At 31.5% G+C, this 22,988-nt stretch overlaps 3 protein-coding genes across 3 annotated transcripts; 2 read left to right on the forward strand and 1 right to left on the reverse strand.

Moving 5' to 3' along the window:
• Window positions 1-311: 311 nt before the first annotated feature.
• LOC111009424 (monothiol glutaredoxin-S10-like) lies at window positions 312-895 on the reverse strand. The gene has a single exon (XM_022282499.2). It carries the CDS (start codon window positions 765-767, stop codon window positions 459-461), a length of 309 nt encoding a protein of 102 aa, XP_022138191.1. The 5' UTR covers window positions 768-895; the 3' UTR covers window positions 312-458.
• An 11,312-nt stretch (window positions 896-12,207) lies between these two features.
• LOC111009426 (Thioredoxin superfamily protein) lies at window positions 12,208-12,990 on the forward strand. The gene has a single exon (XM_022282501.2). It carries the CDS (start codon window positions 12,334-12,336, stop codon window positions 12,640-12,642), a length of 309 nt encoding a protein of 102 aa, XP_022138193.1. The 5' UTR covers window positions 12,208-12,333; the 3' UTR covers window positions 12,643-12,990.
• Window positions 12,991-14,672: 1,682 nt separating this feature from the next.
• Window positions 14,673-21,968, forward strand: LOC111009268 (Galactose oxidase/kelch repeat superfamily protein). The gene is made up of 17 exons (XM_088124509.1): window positions 14,673-15,262; window positions 15,504-15,582; window positions 15,656-15,814; window positions 15,946-16,023; window positions 16,173-16,277; window positions 16,734-16,800; window positions 16,873-16,934; window positions 17,186-17,325; window positions 17,495-17,621; window positions 17,725-17,839; window positions 18,297-18,385; window positions 18,928-19,011; window positions 19,090-19,147; window positions 19,230-19,429; window positions 20,327-20,821; window positions 20,920-20,979; window positions 21,532-21,968. Exons 1-17 carry the CDS (start codon window positions 15,222-15,224, stop codon window positions 21,610-21,612), a joined length of 2,040 nt encoding a protein of 679 aa, XP_087980635.1. The 5' UTR covers window positions 14,673-15,221; the 3' UTR covers window positions 21,613-21,968.
• The last annotated feature ends 1,020 nt before the right edge of the window (window positions 21,969-22,988 follow it).

Here is a 22,988-nt window from a genome sequence, read left to right on the forward strand (position 1 = left end):
AAGAGATTCCATCTCAACTCTCGATCATATTTCAAGTTCTTTACCGATCTTCTTTGAGACTTTCATTTCCAAAGTCTCAAAAAATATTTCACTTCCGTGTCAATTGAACCATCCTCTCAAACACATCAAAGAATTGAAATTATAGATTTGTTTCGTATTTCAAAACCATCCGAATTATATATAGTAACTTTTTCATATCAACAAAATCCAACATAGAATTATAATTTATTTCCCCATTAATTACTTGCACACACAAGCAAAAACAAAAATAAAAAGAAGTTGCAATCAAAAGTTCTTATAAAGTATATATATATTGGCCTAATCAAAAAGTTTAATATTATATATCCTTGAAATTAATGATAAACTCTACACATTTAACCTCTCGAAAGCTGCAAGAGAGGGAGAAAAAAGAAAAATAAAAGCTGAAAATTAAAACTTATATAGAACACAGTTAAAATTCAAAGCCAAAGAGCTCCGGCTTCCTTGAGGAGTTTCTTGAGGGAGCCATTGAGCTGAAGGGTAAGAACGGCGTTGGCAGAGCCAACAAAGCGGCCACCGATGAAGACAGCGGGAACGGCGGGGTTGCAACCGAGGCGAATGAGGGCCCACTCAATCTCCTTGCCTCTCGAGTCCTCGTCAAGCTCGTACACAGCAGGGCTCACGCCTTGTTCGTAAAATAGTCTCTTGATTGCATGGCTCATGCAACACGTGCTCTTGCTAAAGATCACTACCGCCCTTTGGGATGCCACCTTTGCTATACGCTCCATTCAGAATTTTCTTTTTGACCTCCGCCTGAGAAAAGATTAAAATATTTTCTCGAAAAATTTAAAGAGGAAGAAGAAGGAAGAAAGTTTTTGTTTTGTTTTTGGAGTGGCTATGGAGTTGGGAGGGACTTGGTGAGATGTTTTATATATATAGCATACAGATCGGACGGTATCATTTCTTTTCCCTTTTTTTTTGCGCCTTTTTTTTCAAAAAAAATAAGCTTTATTAATCATATTTAAAAGATTGGTATATTTTTATTTTCTTCTTGAAAAGAAAAAGACTAAATATATCATTTGTGACTTGACAGTTTCACAGATACAATAGAATATAGATGTTATTTTTCTTTTAATTAGGTAGAATCATGAGAAGTTTATCTTTTATTTACTTATTATTTTTTAAAGAATAACTCATATGATGATATTTTAATTTTTCTTTTGGGTACGAAAAAAGAAAAAAGTACAGATGTCATTTACGATTGAGTTATTAGAAAAAATAGTTGTTTTTTTATTTATTTTACCAATAAATTGTGGTCTAAAATCCTCTATCTCGATGTAAATTCTTAAATTTTATCAAATGAATGGAAAATAAAGTATATTAGATAGACCAAATAATATATAATATTTAACTTAAAGAAAAAGAGTGAAACTAAAGAAAATATAAAACTAGGGGAGGAAGAATATTAGATAGGTGAATTATGACAGCTTTATACTTAAAAAGTGCATCTTCCTGCTAATTATTAATAACGATTCGATTATTTCTATATTTCTTGAGTAAAAAATTTACCCGTAGCATACAAAAGATAAGCTGGTAAGTACTTCAATATTATTCTCTTTACAGCTTTACGATTTGACAGTGACATATGTGGTTTGGACATTGGGTACAAATTAAAACTGTGTAAGAATAGTCGAGAGGGACGAATCTCAATTTAGTTTAGATTATAAAGATAAGCCGAAAGAGCTGAAAGAAAGAGAAATTGGCATCCAACACTCAGGAAAAGCAAAGAAAGAAGATGATGATGATGAAGAATGTCAACTAAAGGGTAAGAGAGAGAGGTTATAATATTCGAAATTATATATATATAAAAGGATATATATATATATATATATGTAGAGAGAAAGATTATGATATTTATGATGAGCTATTTTTATTCGATACTAATTTTGAGGGACAGAACAGGGAAAAGAGAGAGAAGAAGAAGAAAAGTAGAAGATGATGAATGAACATAGTGGGCAGCAGTGATTCCATAAGGGGAATCGCCAAAGTGCATGCATATATGACTCTAAATGATGAGGGGGTAGTGATAATATTGTTGTTGTTTTCTGTCGGTTTTTAGTTTTTGAGAAACATGAGCGCTTTGGGTAATTTTGTTTGATGTTTTTGAGTAGAAAATTAATTAACATGTTCGGATCATCTAAGCTTGCAAAATAGAAATGAGCACTCCGGCACTTAAATTAATTCAAGTCTGAAACTATTTTAACTTTCAAGCATATTCATAGATTCATGCGCGTAACTGAGGATGAATTTACCTTCGTTATTTATAGACAATAGACGGATTAGCAACATGATCGACCACAATGCTTTCTCTGAAAAATTAGGCGCACTACATGATGTAGTGGTGAGTGGGAAAAGTTAAGCAGTTTGCCGAGTCGACCTCCGATCTCATGACCTCTGTTTGGTTGGTATAGAAGAATGGTCAACTGGTCGGCTTTGAACTTTCAAAATAAACACGACAGTAGTTTACCATTTTTCACCGTTTCTCAATTTTAAGAAACGTTTTCAAAATTGAATAAAAAAATCAAATTTGTTTTTTGTTGTTCCATGTTTCTAGTTTTTCTAATAAAAGAACTATTTTATTATTTTTTACTTATAAATGCACAATAAATATAAAGATTAAATATAGCAGGCAAATTTTGAATATTTAATTTAAAAAAATAATATTTATATAAAACTTTACTTTTCTTAATTTAAAATTTTAGAGAATAAAAACAAGAAATGCATGATTATGTTGTTTTTTTTCCACAGAAAAGAAATAACAAGAAATAAGTTAACCGATATATATATAACAAAAAATAAAAAACGTGAACCTTAAAATTTAACAGCTATTTAAAAAAAACATAAAAAAAATATCTCTCCTTTATTTATTTCTTTCTCCTACTTATTAAAAGTTCAAGAGTAGATCAGCACTCGTCAACTAATTATTATTCCTAAATAATATATAAATACGTACTTATTTAGTTCATAAAACTTTGAAAATTTCTGTACCTGTTTATCTCGATTTATATATTTTCAACATTTTAGTCTGTTATACGTATTTTTTTTAAAATACGGTAAATTACACAAATCGCCCTTAAGTATGGTCACTGTTATATTGCACCCCTAAACTTTCAATTGCAAAAATTAAACCCTCCCAAATTTTTATAAGTAAAAAAATTGGACCCCTTAAACACTTTATAGTAAAAAATTAAAAATTCAAATTTTCATAAGTGAAAAAATTGCATTGTCAGTTTGGTAACATTTCTATTTCTTGTTTTTCGATTACAATTTTATTAAGAAATGTAAACAAACTTTCTAAATTTTTTAGAAACATTTTCAAAATTGTATAAAATTTTTGGAAAAAACAAAAACAAGTCTCTTGTTTCTTGTCTCCGCCTCTTCTTTCTTGTCCCCATTTTTAATTAGTTGTAACATAAATATAAAAATGTCAAGGGCCATGTAATTATATTTTTATTTATTAAAAAGAAAAAACAAGAAACAAAAATTTGATAACCCATCTCGTTTCCAAAAAAAAGAGATCAAATTGTGGAAACTACAAAAAGTAGTTTAATTTATTCAAAATAGATGTTTGGTCCACGAGGGCTCTATGTTTTCCTCGATTTTTTTTTTTACCTTTGAAAATTTATAAGTGCAATTTTCTCATCACTTATGAAAGTTGGAAAGTTTTATTTTTACTATTGAATGTTTATAGTTCCAATTTTTTCACTTATATAAGTTTGAGGAATTTCCAACCTCTTGGTTGGAGATATATGTCAATTACCACTGAGCTTGCTCACTTTACGTGTTTTTTATTTTAAAATATCAATTTGATCCTTATATCTTTAAAAAAGTGATTGTTTTGGTCATTGTTTGCAAAGTATTATGATTAAGTGTAGTGTTATGTTTTTTTCACTACAAGTGGAAATGGAAAATTCGAACTCACAATCTCATGTTTAATTGGCTGGAGATAAGTGTCAATACAGCTAAACTCATGTTGGCGAGTGCAGTGTTATGTTGAAAGAAAATTTAGATAAATTAAAAATGAAAACAAAGAGACTATAACCACACGTGGGTTCAATCCTCGTTGTTCGCCCATCATAGATTTTTTTTTGGGAGAAAAACCAAAATGGAATTTTTGAAAATATAAAAGTTGGAAGAAAAATGACCTAAATATGGTTTAAACGAAAATTTTAATGTCATGTCATTCAACTTTGAATTTGTGATACTATAATACATAGCCTTCATGATTAATATTATTCAATAAATAATTAGTAACATGATGCAATTATTAAATATAAATGTTAACTAATTTGATACGATATGTGACATGCAATAGAAAAAAGCTGATCTTAAAAATAACACGTGGAACATATTGTTCTTTTGAAGCATCGTATCAAGTTCATTTTGTAGATGACGTGTCAATCTATTAGAAACAAGTTAATTAAATCTCTAAATTTTGAATTGTAATTTTTATATAGTATCTATTATCAACATTATTAACTAAATAAATGATGATATTTCACCTCTCTTAAATATTAAATGAATTGATTGATTGATAATTTGGAATAACGAGGGTGATTGGAAAAAAAATAATAATAAAGTAGCACAGACGTTTAAACATCTCCTCGTATCAAAATTTTTTAACACATGATGTGGATCTATTTTGGATCATATAATTATATTCTTGATATGCCTTCACTATTACCACCATTAACTAACACAATGACATGATATATCTATCAAATAAATGTTGATCCATTTATACGCATAATATACACCGAGCCACCTACCCCACAAGATGCATCCTACAAATGTCAAATGGTGGCAAGAGCCACGTGGATGACCATGACTGGATGAGGATGGGTTATAGGCCATTGCAATGAATAATTAAGCTGAAAAAGAAGGAAAAAGGATCTTTCTAGGGGGGATAATTAATAATTATCAACAAAATAAACAAATAATTAATATGGCAGAAAGTGAACATAAAGTTAAACACGTGAAAATAGCGATGGATCGTAGGAGAAAAATATGGGAAAACAAAATTTCGTTCTCGCATTTTAATAGAACTATATACTGATACTGTGTATTAATTTAAATTGCTTTTTTTAATTAATTAAAATATTCGCTGCGCATGTCAAAGAGTTTTTAAGCAGAACGCCATCTCCCAGATTTGGGTTCGATACTTTTTTTTTCTTCCTTTTATTTATTATTATTATTTGAATAAATTCTTTTCTCCATTTTATCTTTTAAGACATACCTTCTAGAGCATAATATATATCACTAATTATTCCTCATCCACAAATGGCTTTTTTTTTTATTTTTTTATTTTTAAGTTGTCAAACTATAAAACTTTGAATTATAATTTTATAGGATCATCATTAACTATATATAGTACTATAGGTTTATGGCAACATGAGCATATATCAACGTTAAATTGTGGTATATATTTTTTCCTTTGAAGTCGGAGGTTTAAACTTCCATACCCAAAATTTGTTGTATTGAAAAGAAAAAAACTATATATGATACTACGATATGCTTACGGGACAAAGGTCGATTAATTTATTATATGATTTAATAGACAAATATGCTAGAAGAATGAGATATAAAACTAAAGCATGACATGTGTGGCATATTTTATTTTATTCTTTTATAAACGACGTATCGAATTTCTTTTATAGATCGTGTCACTCTATTTTGCATTTGTTTGTTACTCTATTTTGTATTTGTTTGTCACATTGTGCCAATTAAAGTAGTAGACGATTTATGTAATATACAACCACGTCAATTTTATGAAAGATCTACTCTCACTTGAAATTATTTTTTTCAAAAATCATCTCAAACTCACAATTTGTCACGGCGTCAACAACATATCGACAACTTAAAATCCCAATCTATCACGACACAAACCAACCTATACAACGTAAAATATAGACAACTAGTTCTATTCTAACTAATCCCAAACCCAAACACGTTCAACCTCGTACAAAATGTTACACCCAACTTAATCCAAATAATTTAAATCAAACTTATTGGAACAACAATTATAAGACTTCGTAATATAATCATATGTTTCATTTAGACTTTTAGTACAACAAAATGAGCGTGAAAATTCAAACTCACGACCTTTTAGTTAGAAATGAGTGTCTTAACCTGTTGAGTTATGCTTAAATTGACGTTTTATTTAGATTTGATCAACTACATGAATTTGTTTTTAATGTTACCTACAAACTCATACCAATAGAGATATTGTCCTCGTATTGTAGCAGAACTCGATCGATTCGCATCCCGAACAAAATTAGATGAATCAAATTGTAGAGTAATCGAATAGGCATATGGAAAAACAAAGTGGAGCTATTTGTAGAAAGTTTAGTTGTTGTTGTGCGATGCTAGAAACCGTCCTTTGTAACGTCGTTTTTGGAGCTCAAAAGTTGACATTCTTTTTAGGCCATTTTAATTGTTTTTAATTAGCACCACCAAACTACACTCCTTTTTTCTCTCTCTTCTCAATATATATGCTCACTTCATTATCTTGGAAAAATTTCTCGTCCTCCCGTAATAGGGAACTTTCCTACTATTACAATTCAAATTGTGCTACGTGTAAAGGAGTATTATTATTATTTAAATAAAAATATTTTTAGTTTTTATGTGGAGTCCACGGACAAAATTGATCAATCAGTATCCCACATTCTCTCTCTTAAATTAATCCTACATTCTCTCACTTATTAAATATTTTAGATGAAATTATTTATTTTTATTTTTCTAATTTATTATCTCTTTATTATTATTTACATCTTCACTTACTTCTCTCATCTTCTATTTCTATTTTTTAAAATTTCTTCATTCAAACTAAATTTCTTATTTATTTTTCTTAACGATTTTCACTTCACCATTTAAATTATGTATCGCTTTTCTATTTATTTTTTTATTTTTCTTATTCTTTTGTTATTATTTTTTCTATTATATTCTAATCATTTTCATATATTTTTTTTCATTTTTTATTGAATCCATAAAATTATTTGGATGTATTATCCTCACACGAAAAAGTAAATCTCTAAGTATGTTATGTTTAATTCTTTACATTTTTTTAAATTCATCATTTTTAAATAAAAATAATAATAAAGAACAAGAAAAATAAAAATTAAATAGAAAAGTCATACATAATTTAAATGGTGAAGTGGAAATCGTTAAGAAAAAGAAACAAGAAATTTATTTTGAATGGAGAAATTTTCAAAAAAATAAAAATTGAAGATGAGAGAAGTAAGTGAAGATGTAAATAACAATAAAGAGATGAATAAATTAGAAAAATGAAAATAAATAATCGCATCTAAAATATTTAATAAGTGAGAGAATGTAGGAATAATTTAAGAGAAAGAATGTGAGATTCTGGTTGATCAATTTTGTCCATGGGTCCCACGGAAAAACTAAAAATATTTTTATTTAAATAATAATAGTACTCCTCTACACATGACACAATTTGAATTGAAGTAGTATGGAAGTTCTTCCTATTACGGGATGACTTATTTCAGGTTTTATTCTCTGATGTAGTGTGACTTATGTGGTAGATCCTTACGATTGAAGTCTGTTGTCTAGGTTGAGCAAATAGGACTTGAACCTAAGACTTTAGGGTAGGTGATACCACAAGACCATCGTTAGAGGATCGATTTTTACTCTTGACTTTTTGTTCATTAATTTTAGGTTTTTGGACTTTAAAAAATGTTTTATTTTAGTTTATGTACTTTTAACTTTTTTTTTTCATTTTAGTCAGCAAATTGTCTGTTTAGATCTCTGTACATTTTAAAAAATGACCATTTTTTATCTATATTTCTAAAATTTTAACATAAATTTTATACACAATCGAAACCATATAATACAATTTTATAGTCACATTTCAAGAAATTTTGTGAGTGAAGTGTCATACTAAAATTCTAATGAAAATAAATGAGATAAAAATAAAAATAAATGAACCAAAATGGCCACTTTTTTAAAATTACAGAGACCTAAAACTAACGTTTTAAAAGTATATAAACTAAAATGAACACAAATTGAAGGTAGACATGTCAAAATGGGGGTTTAGAAATTACAGGACTAAAATAAATCAAAATCGAAAAAATATGTGGACCAAAATAGTTTTTAAACCTAATAATAAATTATTATTATGAATCTTTTGTGAGATAGCGTGAATAATCTATGTTATTATCCCTAGAAGAAAGTGGCGATAAATCATATCATAAAAGAAAATTATGAAGGATCATACAAGGGATTCACAATAGAGCTTTATAACGATACCTTTACATTCACAAAATTTTGTGTATTTTTTTAATGGCTCCATGCAAACAATTCTAGAGACAAAAATACAAAATACCCACTCATGTGTGCTTTGCTAATATTAATTAATTACTATTAGAACCTAGAAACTTATGATGGTATATGAAATTAGAATGAAGCAGTGTTGAGTGCAAGAGAGTATGAACTTCGTCTCTATAACACAAATATTCATATTTAAGAGACAACAAATCAAATATTACCATATTTCAATATAATTTTTGTACGACATACAGACGTGACATATAAGGAATCATGCATTATATAATTATATATATGATATGATTAATTATATAATGATATTATGTACACACGAGGATTCATTGGGTATCGTTTCCGTTTTTGAAAAACATAAGTGTTTGCAACTCCTAATTAACCATTTATGTTTCTGGTTTATTTATAGTTTTTTTACAAAACATATATAAATAAAAGCATTATTTTACTATTTTTTTAACTTATAATATGCATGATAAATAATAAATATTTTAGAAATAAACAAAGTGTAAAAATTTTGAATATTTTAAAGAATTAATTTTTGTATAAAATTTTTACTTCTGTTAGTTGAAAATTGTAGAAAATGATAAACAATAAATGTATCAACCATGTTTCATTTTTTTCAATGAAAAAAAGTTAAAAAAAAAACTAAGAAAACTGTTTTATAGTACCAATTTTGTATATTTTTTTTTACTTAGAACCAAATTCGGTTTGGTGAGGACGAAAAAAATCTCACTCCTCAGTTACAAGGATTATCCTTCGTCGTCATTAAATATTTCACAATCAAGAGAGAACTAAAATATAATTTTTAAAATAATAATAAGTTATCCAGTATTTTCTACTAAAAAATAAACCCTCACCACACCGGCAACCCCGTTATATAATTTTTATAATATATATTTATATATATAATATGGCCCTTGGGTTTCCCACAGGGACGCTTACGTATGAATTTACCACGTGGCATGGGGCATCCGTCCCTCATAAAACCCTGTCATGGCCTCGTGTTTTCGGCAAACCGTGGGACATCAGAATCTTTAATTTCAATTTTCAACATCCTTTTAAATCTTTTTCATGCACTAAAAATATATTTTTACATTATATAATATAATATATACTTCCACTTTATTTTCCAACACTTTTGCGTACTTCTTTTTTTCGCTTCTTACAAAAGCATTCCAAGAAAAAGAAAACGCCCTTTCAAATCGATTCTAGATTGTGAAATTTATATGCAGTCATTTTCCAGTTTTATAATTATTATGTCATATTTATCTTTATATTCTTTTTTTAAATTATATTCTCCCATTTATATTTGTCTATGTTGATGTAAGATTTAGATGCGGACTAATATAGATTTATATCTGATATCTAAATGAGATAAAGATTTAATTACGAATAACATAAAGTAGGGTTTTGTCGAACATACCTCGAATTCTAGAAATCTCGTTTATTTACATAGAGGAAATCTCAAATGAATATGTGTTCAACCAAGTCCAATTAGATCACGGGATCAGGTTTCTGGTACTACCCTAATCTGATTGGGTCAAGTCGGGTCTGGTGGCTCCGCCAGGCGGCTTGAGTACTCCATCTCTTTCTTTATCTCACTTCAAGTGAACTTAGTATGATAATTTCACCCACAACAGTTTCATTGTTATATGTCATTCCATGATTGAATTGTAAGAAGTCATTGATTTTATTTTATTTTCCCTCAATCTAGAGGAGATTAACTTAGCTTATATTATTAAGCAGTAGAATATAAGAATTAGATATGGAATAATGTTATTGACATGAACATAATTCCAAAGTTATTGATATGTACTCCTTCCTTCAAGGTTGGAAGTTCGATTCCACATATCTCTAAAAGGTTGTACATAAAAAAGACGAATTTGCACCGACCACTTATGCGATCACTTATGCAACAGTGGTGGCTATAGCATCACAACATTTAGCCTTTTTGAGAGGGAAAAAGAAAAAACATTTGATTTTAATTTGTGTGGTGCGAACGGTATGGAAAAAGTTTGGATAACCTCTGGGGACCTCACAGCATATCGAATCCACACCCCCCTTCCCCCAACAAGCCTTAATTAACTCATATAATAAGTTCCCCAATTTCAATCCATAGTAAATAAATAATAAAATGGGAAAAGTTTAATTTAAGGTGGTCTTAAAATTTTTAATTTCACAAATTTAAATACTGAATCTGAATTAGTGTTGTAATTTAAACCCTCTGCTAGGTCTTGAAGTTTGTTTTAGTTGTGTTGAATGCTTTTAATTAGTTGAATTTTAGATATTTTTAAAGCTCATTTGATAACGTTTTTTGTTTCTTAATTTTTAACAAAGAAAAATAAAATTAAAATTGTATGATCACCAACATTAATGAATTCAAGAGTACGATGAAATAATATTTATATTTATGTTTTGTAACAATTTGTAAAAAAAAAAAAACAAGAAACAAAGAAACTTATTTTGATTCTTTCTAAAAATCCTATATAATCTTGAAAATTAAAAAAAAATGAGAAATAGGAAATATAATTAGTTGCAAAATGTTTAGAATTCTTAATAAAATTGTAAACAAGAAACAAGAAATAAGTTTTTGTGATTGGGTTTTGACATGATCTGGAGACTTATGTTAGTTTAATTTTGTATGATTCATTGGTCAGGTTCGTGAACAATGTTTAAATATAATTTTGAAGAGATATTCATTGCAACATTTATTCAAGTTAAGCGTTTAATTAATCTCTTTTCCAATCTTATTAGTAATAAACTGAATTTTATTAGTTTCCTTTTTCGGAATGGTTAAACTTTGCTTTCTAAGAAAAAGATCTTCCGCCAAAGTGAGCATAGTTCTGTGGTAATTGACATATATCTCCAATCAAGAGGTTGTGAGTTTGATTATCACTCTCAAATATTGTACTAAAAAAAATTATTTCAAGCAATTGTTCACGATTTTCTTTTTCGTTTTAAATTGAAACTCAACTATACAAACATGGATTTTATTAAAATTTAAATCGGTTAAACTATTAGTCCACCCAATCGAACAAATTATTTTCTTATTTTTTCAAATCTTCTTTTTTTAGTACAACATATGAGGTGGGGATCAAACTCACACGTCACAATTTCTTGATTGCAGATATATATTAATTGTTGCAGAGTCATACTAGCTTTTAGCTTTTTTTTTTCAAATCTTTTGTGTATATATACACACACATACACATATTTATAATTTGTACATATATACATATAACCTTTTCCATAAATTTAAAAAATAAATATATGTACAGAGAGAAACATGCCTATTTATATTACATTTGATTTTAGACTTAAAAATGAAATTGTGCTGCATTTTTATTTTTAAAATTTTATGCTCTATATAATATTCACATTTTTTTTAAAGAATGGATAAAATTTCAAATGTCGATGATGTTCTATACCGTACGGACAAGTCTCTATTTTCCGCGTTGCAATTCCAAAGATTCCTTAGCTGTCGTTCTGCTTTATTATCTTCATAATGCAACATGTCGTAATTCTACTCTAAGCAAAAGCATCAGCCAAAAAGTTTCAAATCTAAAATTACATATTCGCCCTTTTTATTCTAATTTATTGCTTGTAATAAAGTGCTATTTTTCCTTCTATTTAAAGTTCGCAAAAAAAAAATAAAATAAAATAAAATTGTATATTGACCTCATCATCTCAAAGCGTGATTGAGAAACCAACCAAAATCTATTATCTAATGGAACATTCTTATTTGATTTCCTTCTCAATCATTTTCTTCCTTTCCCAAAAGCCATTTACTCCTTTATCCTTTTTTTTCCCTTCTACATTTTTCTCTTCTTTTATCTCCCTCCAAAATCTCATATAAATAGAGCCTTCATTCCATGCCTCGAGTCCTCAATTCTCGTTTTCTATCCATATTACATTTGTTATCTTTACTCTGAAGAAAGGTGGTACAAACTTGACATAAAAACCTGTGTACCCCTCTCTCTTCTAGGCTTTTCAACCATGGAAATAGTCACGAGGATGATTTCAGAGAGGCCGGTAGTGATCTTTAGCAAGAGCACGTGTTGTATGAGTCACACTGTCATGAGGTTACTCAGTGGCTTTGGAGTTAATCCAGCTGTGTATGAACTGGATCAAATCTCGAAAGGAAGGGAGATTGAGCAAGCTCTCTCTAGGCTTGGCTTTAGCCCCACTGTTCCCGCTGTCTTTATTGGGGGTGAACTAGTTGGTGGCGCCAATGAAATTATGAGCCTTCATCTCAATCGATCTCTAATTCCTATACTTAGAAGAGCTGGTGCTTTATGGGTCTAAACTTTATTCTACTGTCGAATAAATCAAGCATTATTATATTAATATAAACGGCGGATATACATATACATAATTACCCAAACTAGCAGGCTCTTCTATATGACATGGCAAGCTTTTATATTGATGCAATTCAGCTAGCCATTTTTTGTAGTACTTGATGCAATGCCATGGTAGTCTATTTTGTAGAATATATAAAATTAGGCCTTTGCTTTTTTATCAAGTTGAGGGCATATTTTACTTGCCATCTTGAGGCCATTTGGGTATTGTACTTTTTTTGTGAGGAGGACATTTAATTCCTCCCACTATTTGATGCTATTGGGTGAGGTCATGAGTTTTTGTTTTTCATTTTAATTTCGATAACAGTGCTCGAACCAACTCGCTCACTCTATTTGATTAACCTTATCAAATAAAAGTTATATTATATAATATTTAGTGTCAAAATATCTCACAATATTTAATAATGAAGATAAGTAGTCAACAGGTTAGGGTACATGTATTCAACCATAAGGTTGAGAGTTCGAGCCTCCACCCCTACCTGTTGTACTAAAAAAAAAAATAGTCACACTGATTTGAATTAAATAACTCAAATCTCAATATTCAACGAAAAGAGAATTAAATTTTGATGATGAAGATAAATTTAGTAGTTTTGAAATCTTACTAAAGATTTTGGAGACGTTAATTAGGATGTGTAAAGGGAGAAATATATATAAAAACATACAATATTGAGAACTTTAATCAATTTGTTTATTTACGAAAATGAATTATATAATTGAGCATTTAAAACACCTACTCATTTATTTGAATTATACGTCTAAATTTTTACATTCATATTTGTTGTATTAAAAGACATAGTTTATCATCATGAACAGACTCATTGGTTAAGATAAATAGTTCTTTTCCCGGAGATTGGTGGTGTTCAATTTCTCATCCCACACTTTTTTCGTACTAAAATAATTATTTATTATAGAAAAACATAATTTGAGAAATCATAGCAATTTAAATCATCTTATACTTTTTGACATGTCAATGATTGTGTTTTCTTTTACGAGTTTGCATATTATAGCATTAGAGTTAAGAACTTTCAATAACTTTCTTCATCTTAATTGCAATGACTTATAACTTTTAAAATTTACTTAAGAGAACAATTCATTTGGCTAAAATGTAATATTCGTAGTAGTATTTAAATATTAGAGATTTGAATGATTCATCCATATCACTTGTTCCGAACCAAAAGAAATTATGTCTCACAAATACCTATTACAATCTTGAAAGTTAGTGGTCCGATACAAAGAGAAAGAAATTCGGGCTTTTTCTAATTTTTATAAAAATTAAATATTACAAAAATAACAATTAAAAAAAGTATGGCAGTGCTAATACATGTTGGTTATATTACTTAATTTTACCCAAGTGTTTTTATTTTATATAATAGTAATCTGTTAAACATAAATCAATAATTAGATATTGATTGGTAATAATCACGACAATCAATTAATTATAATATATCTATCCTTGTATGAGAATAACTCAGCACATAAGACATCTACTCTTTTAAACAAAAAATAAAAAATTGTAATCGTTTACATGAATTTTCCTTTGTTTATAATTATTTTTGAGCTAATATATATTTTCAATATTTATTTAATTTATATTATCTACCAACAAGAAGAGAATCATGCCTTCCTGAATGATTGATTTGACTTTTAAATGGGCCCAGCCCAGTTACACTGGCCCACGACCGAATTATTTGTGCGGAACCCAAGAATCCAGGGGGCCCATGAAAAAGCCCACGACAGCGTCAAGTCCATGTTCAACACGTGAGAAGCGAGATTGGGCGGCAGAAGAAGAAGAAGAAGAAGAACGCAGAATCCTGATACGGTTTTATTTTTTTATTTTATTTTTTTCCTTTTCGTTTCTCATTTGCGCTCCAATTTCCAAGATCTCTGACAATGTGGTCCCCACTTTACTGACCAGGAAAATTAATATGCAGTGGGCCCCACCCTCGAGCAGATAAATAAAACCCTCTCCCTCCAAAATCAACGGTCATTTCTTATTATCTACAAGGCCTTCGTTTGTCTTGTTCCTTCCCTCCCCCTGCAGTTCCCCATGGCGCAACTTAGCAATTTCTCACTCCGCCAACGATCCGCCATAGCAACGAGACAAAGTCAATGCTAACGTGCGCCGCCCACCGTCGCTTTCTTCCTTCTCTCCCCTCCGTCGCATCTGGAAAGATGGACGAACGAAAATGGAAAAGTTGCTGATCGTCCTCGGAGTTAGGCTTTTGGAGGATCCAATGTCGTTTTTGTAATCGATTTCTGGTGCGTTCTTCTGAGAGTATTGCGATCATTATCCGCTAGAATTGCGGTTTGCCTTTGCCGTTACCAAATCCTCTGCTCTTCTGTGCTCCGCCGTGGTTGTTGTACTGTATCTCACAACTTCTTCTGGAGTCCGAGGCTTCTTTTTCTTTTGGTTCTGATGCTGTTGTTGTGTAGCTTGGCTTGATGATAATGTGGCTTCTTCTCTTGAAGCTTAGGGTTTCGGAGTGAGAGGAAGTTGCTGCTGTTTCTGAATAAGTTTTTGAGTTTATGAAAATGTTCGGGTTTCGAAGGCGAATGAAGCTTGGAAGGTGAGCTGTAGTTCTAGTTTGACTGTAACTTCGGTATGTTTCTTTGATATCTGGATAATCTTGAGCGACGATGAATGTATTATGACTATGAGGAACTCTAAACCTGTACGCTCACTGCGTTGATTAGTTCGAATATTCTTTTTTAGTTTTTTTTCTTCTTTACCTTTCTAACCGGAAAAATGCGGCGTAATAGGACCATGTTTCTCGTATTTTGATCGAAAAAGGTATTTCGTTACTGTAGATTGAAAGTCCAGCTTTCGGATCCTGCTCAGGGAACTAGGAGTCCTATAAGACACCCCAAACGAGTCAGCAACTCTAATGTAAGGCTCTTTTGCTGTCTTATATTCATGTTTGTAATCGAATAGCAGTTTCTTAAGCTGTTTCTGCTTGTAGAGTGAATGTGCTGCGGCCGCAAGTAGGCATTCTGAAGAGCATGATGGCCAACGTGCTTCTGAATCTGACGTTCCTGATGGTAGTAATGGTGCTCCGGGACAGTCTGAGAATTGGATGGTCTTGTCAATTGCCGGGGAAAAACCAGCACCTCGTTTCAATGTATAGTTTTTTGTTTCAGTTACTTGGGTTGCCACTAATGATTATTTTACCTTGGTTAGGACCTACATGTGTGATCTTCTACTGTGATGAAGGTGACATTCTTTCTCCCTTTTGTTTTTTCTTTTTGTCAGCATGCCGCAACTGTGATTGGAAATAAGATGATTGTTGTTGGTGGTGAATCTGGGAATGGATTATTAGATGATGTACAGGTAGGGAAGGTTTCTTTCCGTCTACAAGATTCTGTTTTCCTTGCAGAAATATGACACAAAATTAATACATAAAGTTTATTATATGATGTGGGCTGACTCAAGTGATTGCTTTGCCCGTGTGGACAGTGATTATTTTGTTCTGTCTGCAGGTGCTTAATTTTGATAAATTTACCTGGAGTAGAGCCTCATCAAAGCTTTACTTATCACCTAGCTCTCTGCCGTTGAAGATCCCTGCATGCAAGGGCCATAGCCTGGTATCAATAGATAGCGAACGTGCTTGTTGTATAAATATTGTTGGAAAGCTATGTGTCTATTGAAGTAATTCTTTAAAAACAATATGCCAGGCCATATTGTTTAGATACATAGAGTGGACTTTTTTTATTGAAAATATAAATCAAAGGAGTAATTATAGACCAAACGGACGGCAGAGATTTATTTTTAACACGAAACTTACTTTTAGGCGTTGTAAAGTTCTATTATAGCATGACTATCACTCCATATAGGTAACAAACTTATTGGCTGTAAATGTAATACTCTTCTAATGTGCCCAAATCAGATCAAAAGAAAAATCTCTCTTGGAGAAATTAGACAAAATCATCCCTCGTGAAGTTGAGTCCTAATGGCACAATATATCTTCCATTAATTCACCATATTCATCTATTATTGTTAAACTTGAATCTCTAAATAAATTTCTGCTTGTTTTCAAAAAGGTTTCCTGGGGGAAGAAAGCTCTTCTGGTTGGGGGCAAGACAGAGCCGGGAAATGAGAGAGTTGCAGGTTAATATTTTACTTTTGATATTCATACTGCTCCTCTTTTGTTATGTAAGCTAATATTTCAGCTACTTGCAGTGTGGGCTTTTGACATGGAGACAGAATGTTGGTCACTGATGGAAGCAAAGGGAGATATACCTGTACTGTTTCTATATTCCCTCTTTACCTTGTCGAAATTTAAATGTTTTTTGGTGTCTTTGTTACCCAATTATTCGAATTAGTGTCAGTTAATCCGGGAATTCTTTTGTTTGAATTGAAGCTCTTATAATTCTGCTTTGCAGTCGGCCCTTTTTTACTGTTTCCCGCCTCAGTTTCTTGGAATATCAACTTGAATTTGAATATAGCTTATATAGTGAAAGCTAGCATTTCTGAGAAAATTTAATTATTGCAGGTTGCTCGAAGTGGTCACACTGTAGTTAGGGCTAGCTCTGTTTTAATTCTCTTTGGAGGTGAAGATAGTAAGAGGAGGAAACTCAACGACCTTCACATGTTTGACCTTAAATCCTTTACCTGGCTCCCTCTACATTGCACGTGAGTTGAACTTCACTGTGGGTTGAATTCTTCGCAGTACTTTTTATTGAACTTCTGCATGATTAATGCTATGTTATTTTAGGAGAACCTTTACTCTTCCATTTTCTCTTTGCACTATTTAAGAGATATTACTTGTTTTTCTCTTCTTATATTTCATTATCTACGTCAGAGGAACAGGACCATCTCCAAGAACCAACCATGTGGCAGCACTTTATGATGATAAAGTTCTACTTATATTTGGAGGGACGTCGAAATCCCGGACCCTGAATGATTTATACTCGCTTGACTTTGAAACAGTATGTAAATATGCTTTCTATTACGAAATTAACCCAGTCTGTGGTCCAGAATTTCATCATATAATCCTGATTGTATGTAAAACTATTTTTGTACCTTTGCTAGATGGTGTGGTCAAGAATAAAGGTACGGGGTTTCCATCCATCACCTAGAGCTGGTTGCTGTGGCGTTCTCTGTGGAACTAAATGGTGCATATCAGGGGGTGGAAGCAAAAAAAAGAGTATGTTCATGGTCTAAGTAGCAAATGCTTGCCTTTTTTCTCTTTAATCTGGAATCAGATTTGAGTTACAAAAGACTTATTCAATGAAATGACATTATTACTTTCTTTTTGCTCTATTTCACATAAAGATATCTGGTCTCCGAGGTTCAGCCATGTGTGGTTTAATAGATCTAGTTGTCAATTCCCAGAATAAGTTGAGGATATTCACCATCAGAACCCTTTAAATAATTCCGAGTTTGTCAACTACTACTGATGACAATGCGTTTCAAGTTTCCATTTTGGTTAATATCTTCAAAGCCTTAGTACATCCATTTTTTCCTTGGTTTTATCAACGTGCATCTATCTGGGGCAGCATTAAGCAATATCAGGAACTCTACAATTACAGGATGTATTTTTTGACCATGAACTGATATCTCTCTTTTTCTCGTCTACTTTCCCCTGCTCCTCACGCCTGCAGGACATACAGACACTTTAATCTTTGATGTATTGAAACTTGAGTGGTCTGTCGCTGTCACATCACCTCCATCTTCTGTCACCACAAATAAGGTGAGTGGTGAAGATTTTGAATTTACTTGTAATCTGCTGTATTTTGGCCACTTTTGCAAGTTAATGGATCTTTATATTCTCCTCTAGAAGGGAAAACTGGTAACCTTCTGAAAGGCCCCAACTTCCAAATTTCTTTTTTATTATTATTTTTTTAATTGCAGCTCACACACGACTTGGCGAATGATAAAGTGATTTTCGCTATCAGAATTTTGTGTTTTGGGGTCTGCAAAATATTCTTTTGAAAGCCTACTGTTACATACTGCTGGGATGAATTAGGGCGAAATATCTTTTTTAAGATTTGTGATTAAAAGCCTGGCTTCAGATTAGATTTTTTTTAATGGACGTGATTTTGCTAGTAGCACAGAGTCACACTTTCCATGTAGATCTTTACACCTATTGTATACAGTTTTTATTCTTAAAAAAAAAATGTTCTCTTTTTGAGAAGTAATCATTTGAAGATAACATATTTTGTTAATAACAGCACTCTTACTTTGTTTGAACCACTTCTTTTCGATGATTTCTTAAGATAGATATTTTCTTAGGGTTTCAGCTTAGTGCTCGTCCAGCACAAGGAGAAGGATTTTCTTCTTGCATTTGGGGGATCCAAAAAGGAGCCATCAAATCAGGTATGATTAAATATTATATTAAGTATTATTCTTTAATCTTAAAATTTAATTTCTTTTCTCTTCATGGTTGTGTTCCAGGTTGAAGTATTGACTATGGAAAAGAAGGAACCATCTTTCAGGCACCGATCCAATGCCAGTAAAATCCAGAAACTTTTAGTTCAATTAATGTATTTTTACAACTTTGATGGAAACTTAGTGATGCTTCCTCCCACCTTCAGTTGACTCAACCGCTAGACAAAATCTAGCTTCTGCAATTGAACATGGATCTGGAAGAAAATCCATTTCAGAGTCCTCGATTATCGATCCAAATCCTGCTCCTGGAAACATTTCACTGCGCAAGCAATTTCATAATGATGAAGCCTTTGACAAGACTACTAAGATAACCAAGACTCCAGAAGATGATTGCTCTACTTCTCAGGTAACTGCAGTTGGTTCTATTGTTATCACTCTCTAGTCTCTATCGTGCAAGTAATCCCTAATGAGAGTTCAATAGTGGATCTGTATTTACCGGCCTTTCCACTTTTATATCACGTTCCTTTTTAGTCCATAATCTCTATTGTTTGATGAAGTTCCATTTACTAAAAGATATTGTTTGAATAAATCCCCCTCTGCAAGAACCCCCATTATCCTGTCTGTATATTCAATTTGGATAAGGTTGAGGTTTTTATTTTAGGCTAAATTACAAAAATATCCCTTACCCTTACCCTCTGTTTCAAAAATATCCCTATTCTTTTAAAGGTTTAATATCACCCTTAACTTTTCATAAACATTTCAAAAATACCTTTTGAGCAAACATCCGTGGAATATTTTGAATGGAAAATTGACGTGACAATTAACATGGAAGTTTGTCTGGATTAAGTTTGAAAGGAGAGGAAATGTGGGAGAAGCTATCATATTTAAAAGGGGGATTAGGGCAAAATTGGGGCATGCTTCCATGTTAATTGTTTCCCCTTTTAAAAGCGATAGCTTCTTTCTTTCTCCTCTCTTTCCAAACTTGATCCATGCAAGTGTCCACGTTAATTATCATATTGTTACATTCCAGATTTTGCCATGACAACTTTTTGCTCAAAATATTAGTTGATGTTTACTCAAAGGGTCTTTTTAAAACGTTTATGAATGGTCAAGGATAGTATTGAAATTTTTGAAATAATAGGAGTGTCTTTTAAACAAATGCCAAAATTCAGGGTTTTTTTTTTTTTTTTAAATTTAACCTTTATTTTATTGGATATAACGTGATTTGTTATTGAAAATTATTAACCTTCTTTTATTTATTTATTTTTAGCTAACTTAACTTTCACATGGTTCGTTGGTGCAGGTAACAGAAAACAAGATAATTCAATCTGGGACTGAATTCCATGGGGAGACACTGCCTGCGGTATACGAGTATGACAGCTCAAATCCCTTCAAGGAAGGAGTTGGATATCATCCCATCGATGACACCGATCTATTCAGCGAAAACAGTGGTAAAATAGTAACACCGTCCACTTTTTCAAGTATATACCAATTCTATGAAGCGAAAATGGCTGCCTTGATTAGAAAAAATGGAGTTCTCGAAGGGCAACTGGCAGCAGCAATGGCAAGCCGAGAAGCCGTGGAGAAAAATTTATCCTCTGCTCTAAAGATCCGGCAGGAGATGGAGAAAAGAATAGCTGACATGGTAAAGGAGATGGAAATGCTCAGAGATAAACTAGCAGGAGTAGAAATAGCAAAAGAAGAGGCTAACAGTCTGTCAAATATCGTCCACTCTGACAACGTACGACTCGAACACGATGTTGCTTTCCTCAAAGCTGTTTTGGATGACACCCAAAAGGTATTAACTTGTCTCGTGGACGGTCGGGTCGGGTCATGTATACCTATGAATTTAATTACCATGAAGCTCAAGTATTGGACATTAATTTTTGGCTGTAGGAACTTCACTCTACGAGAGGGGTCCTTGCTGGAGAAAGGTCTAGGGCTTTTCAACTACAGGTACTCCACAAAGCTGGAACTTCTCTCTCTATTTCCTTTGAACTTCATTCCTGCAGACACAGTTCCCAGGCAGGTTACGACACTGCACGGGTTGATATTTATAGGGCCTAGTATCTATCATTTACGGTTAGGACTATTGAGGTATCTAATCACATTCACTCGCCTGGTGTTCATCTCTTAGCATCAATGGTCAGCAAGGCGGAGCGTTTTTGCTGTTGGTGTTTTTATTAGGAAGCATTTCCATCGTGCATATTCTTTTGTTTCAAATATTAGGTTTACTAGTTTCATACATGCGAACATAATATATTCTTGAGAAATTTTACTACATATGACAACTTTTCACTTTTTCCAAATATAGCATGCGACTTTTTTAACCATATTTTATATTACATTAGAGTTTAGCTTTGATTTGGATTGCGAACACGAGTTTAGCACAACAATTAAGACATCTCTACTCCCTCTCATACTATTTTTGTAAAATTTCGAACTTTCTGCTATATTTGATCCTCTTACATTCTTCCCCCGCCATTGAATGAATCCATTGGATTGCAGGTGGAAGTCTTCCATCTAAAGCAAAGACTGCAGTCCATGGAGAACCGAGCACCGACGCCCAGGAAACCATTCCATATGTAGCAATGCAATTTTATGGACATGAATCGGCCCGAAAAGCACGGTAAGCTTCTGTACATTAAGATGATTCCAGTTGTAGATGTAGAGATTATTTTTGGGATGTAACACCCTGAAATATCAGAGCTTATTTGAATCCCCAAGTCGCCTCTCTCTGTCTCTTGAATGTAGATTTTGGAAGAGATTTATTTCTCCACAAGTTCCCTTCAATGGGCTTTTAGGTTGTCGTAACCTTAGCGGAAGGGTAGAATTCTCCTCTTTTCTCTTGTCATATAGCGACAGCCCAACTGATGTAAAGAACCCATTTAGAATTTCTCCACGAAGCCTTTCATTTATTATCAGAAATTTTTTAAGTTTAAAAAGTATATAATATATATAAATAAAGGCAAAATGTAAAAAAGAAATCAAAAGATTTTTAAATTTTAAATAGGAAATTTGTAATGAATAGGTAAATGTTTAAATTTGTAAATAACATAATATAAGTACAACATGAGTTAAAGCTAAGTATTAATTGGCTGCTATGAAGTCGTGAATTTGAATTTATTACCTTCATTTGTTATACTATACTAGTAATAAGTCACGTAATTATTTGGGCTGTGTTTTGTAAGAATATATTAAGGGATTAATACATTGATGGACTATTTAAAGATCCTAATTATACAAAAGGATGGAATGTATAGAATTTACACATTTGTCATGTATCAACCCTATTTAAGAGGGTACCCATCATATAAATCTGTAGATTAATTGGAAGGCTATAATTTAGATCTCATAATTTTAGGTTAATGATACTTTCCAAAACAAATTAAAACACCAAAGCATTAAAACCAAAACCCTATATTTCCCAAAATTGAAATCATAACCTCCCATAATATCTCTAAATTCCGTCCAAAAATCTCTCAAATTCGAAATCAAGAACTTTTTTCGTTTCATCCATGAGACGTTTAAAACTTAAATTTTGGAGGACCATTTCTACATTAGTATAGGATATATGCGTTTATATCTTCTTATATACAACTATAAGATATATACACATATAAGATATATACACATATACAATATATACCTATATATACGAATATAATCAGGAATACTAAGAATATGAGATATTTAGAACTTCAATTTTCTATACACATAAACAAATATATCCTGGAAGACTAATAATTACAAATGGTATGGATGATCCTTTCTACAGAACTATAAGATATATGTATACACATATAAGATATATTCACGTATACAATATATATCCATATATACAAATATAATCAGGAATACTAAAACTGTGAGACGTTTTGAACTTCTATTTTCTGTACACATACATAAAATATATCTCCATATATACCAATCTTAACGAAAGACTAATAAATATTAATGGTAAA

This window comes from Momordica charantia, assembly GCF_013281855.1.
Source record: "Momordica charantia cultivar OHB3-1 chromosome 5 unlocalized genomic scaffold, Mcharantia_2.0 BLBB01000005.1, whole genome shotgun sequence".
NCBI lineage: Eukaryota > Viridiplantae > Streptophyta > Magnoliopsida > Cucurbitales > Cucurbitaceae > Momordica > Momordica charantia.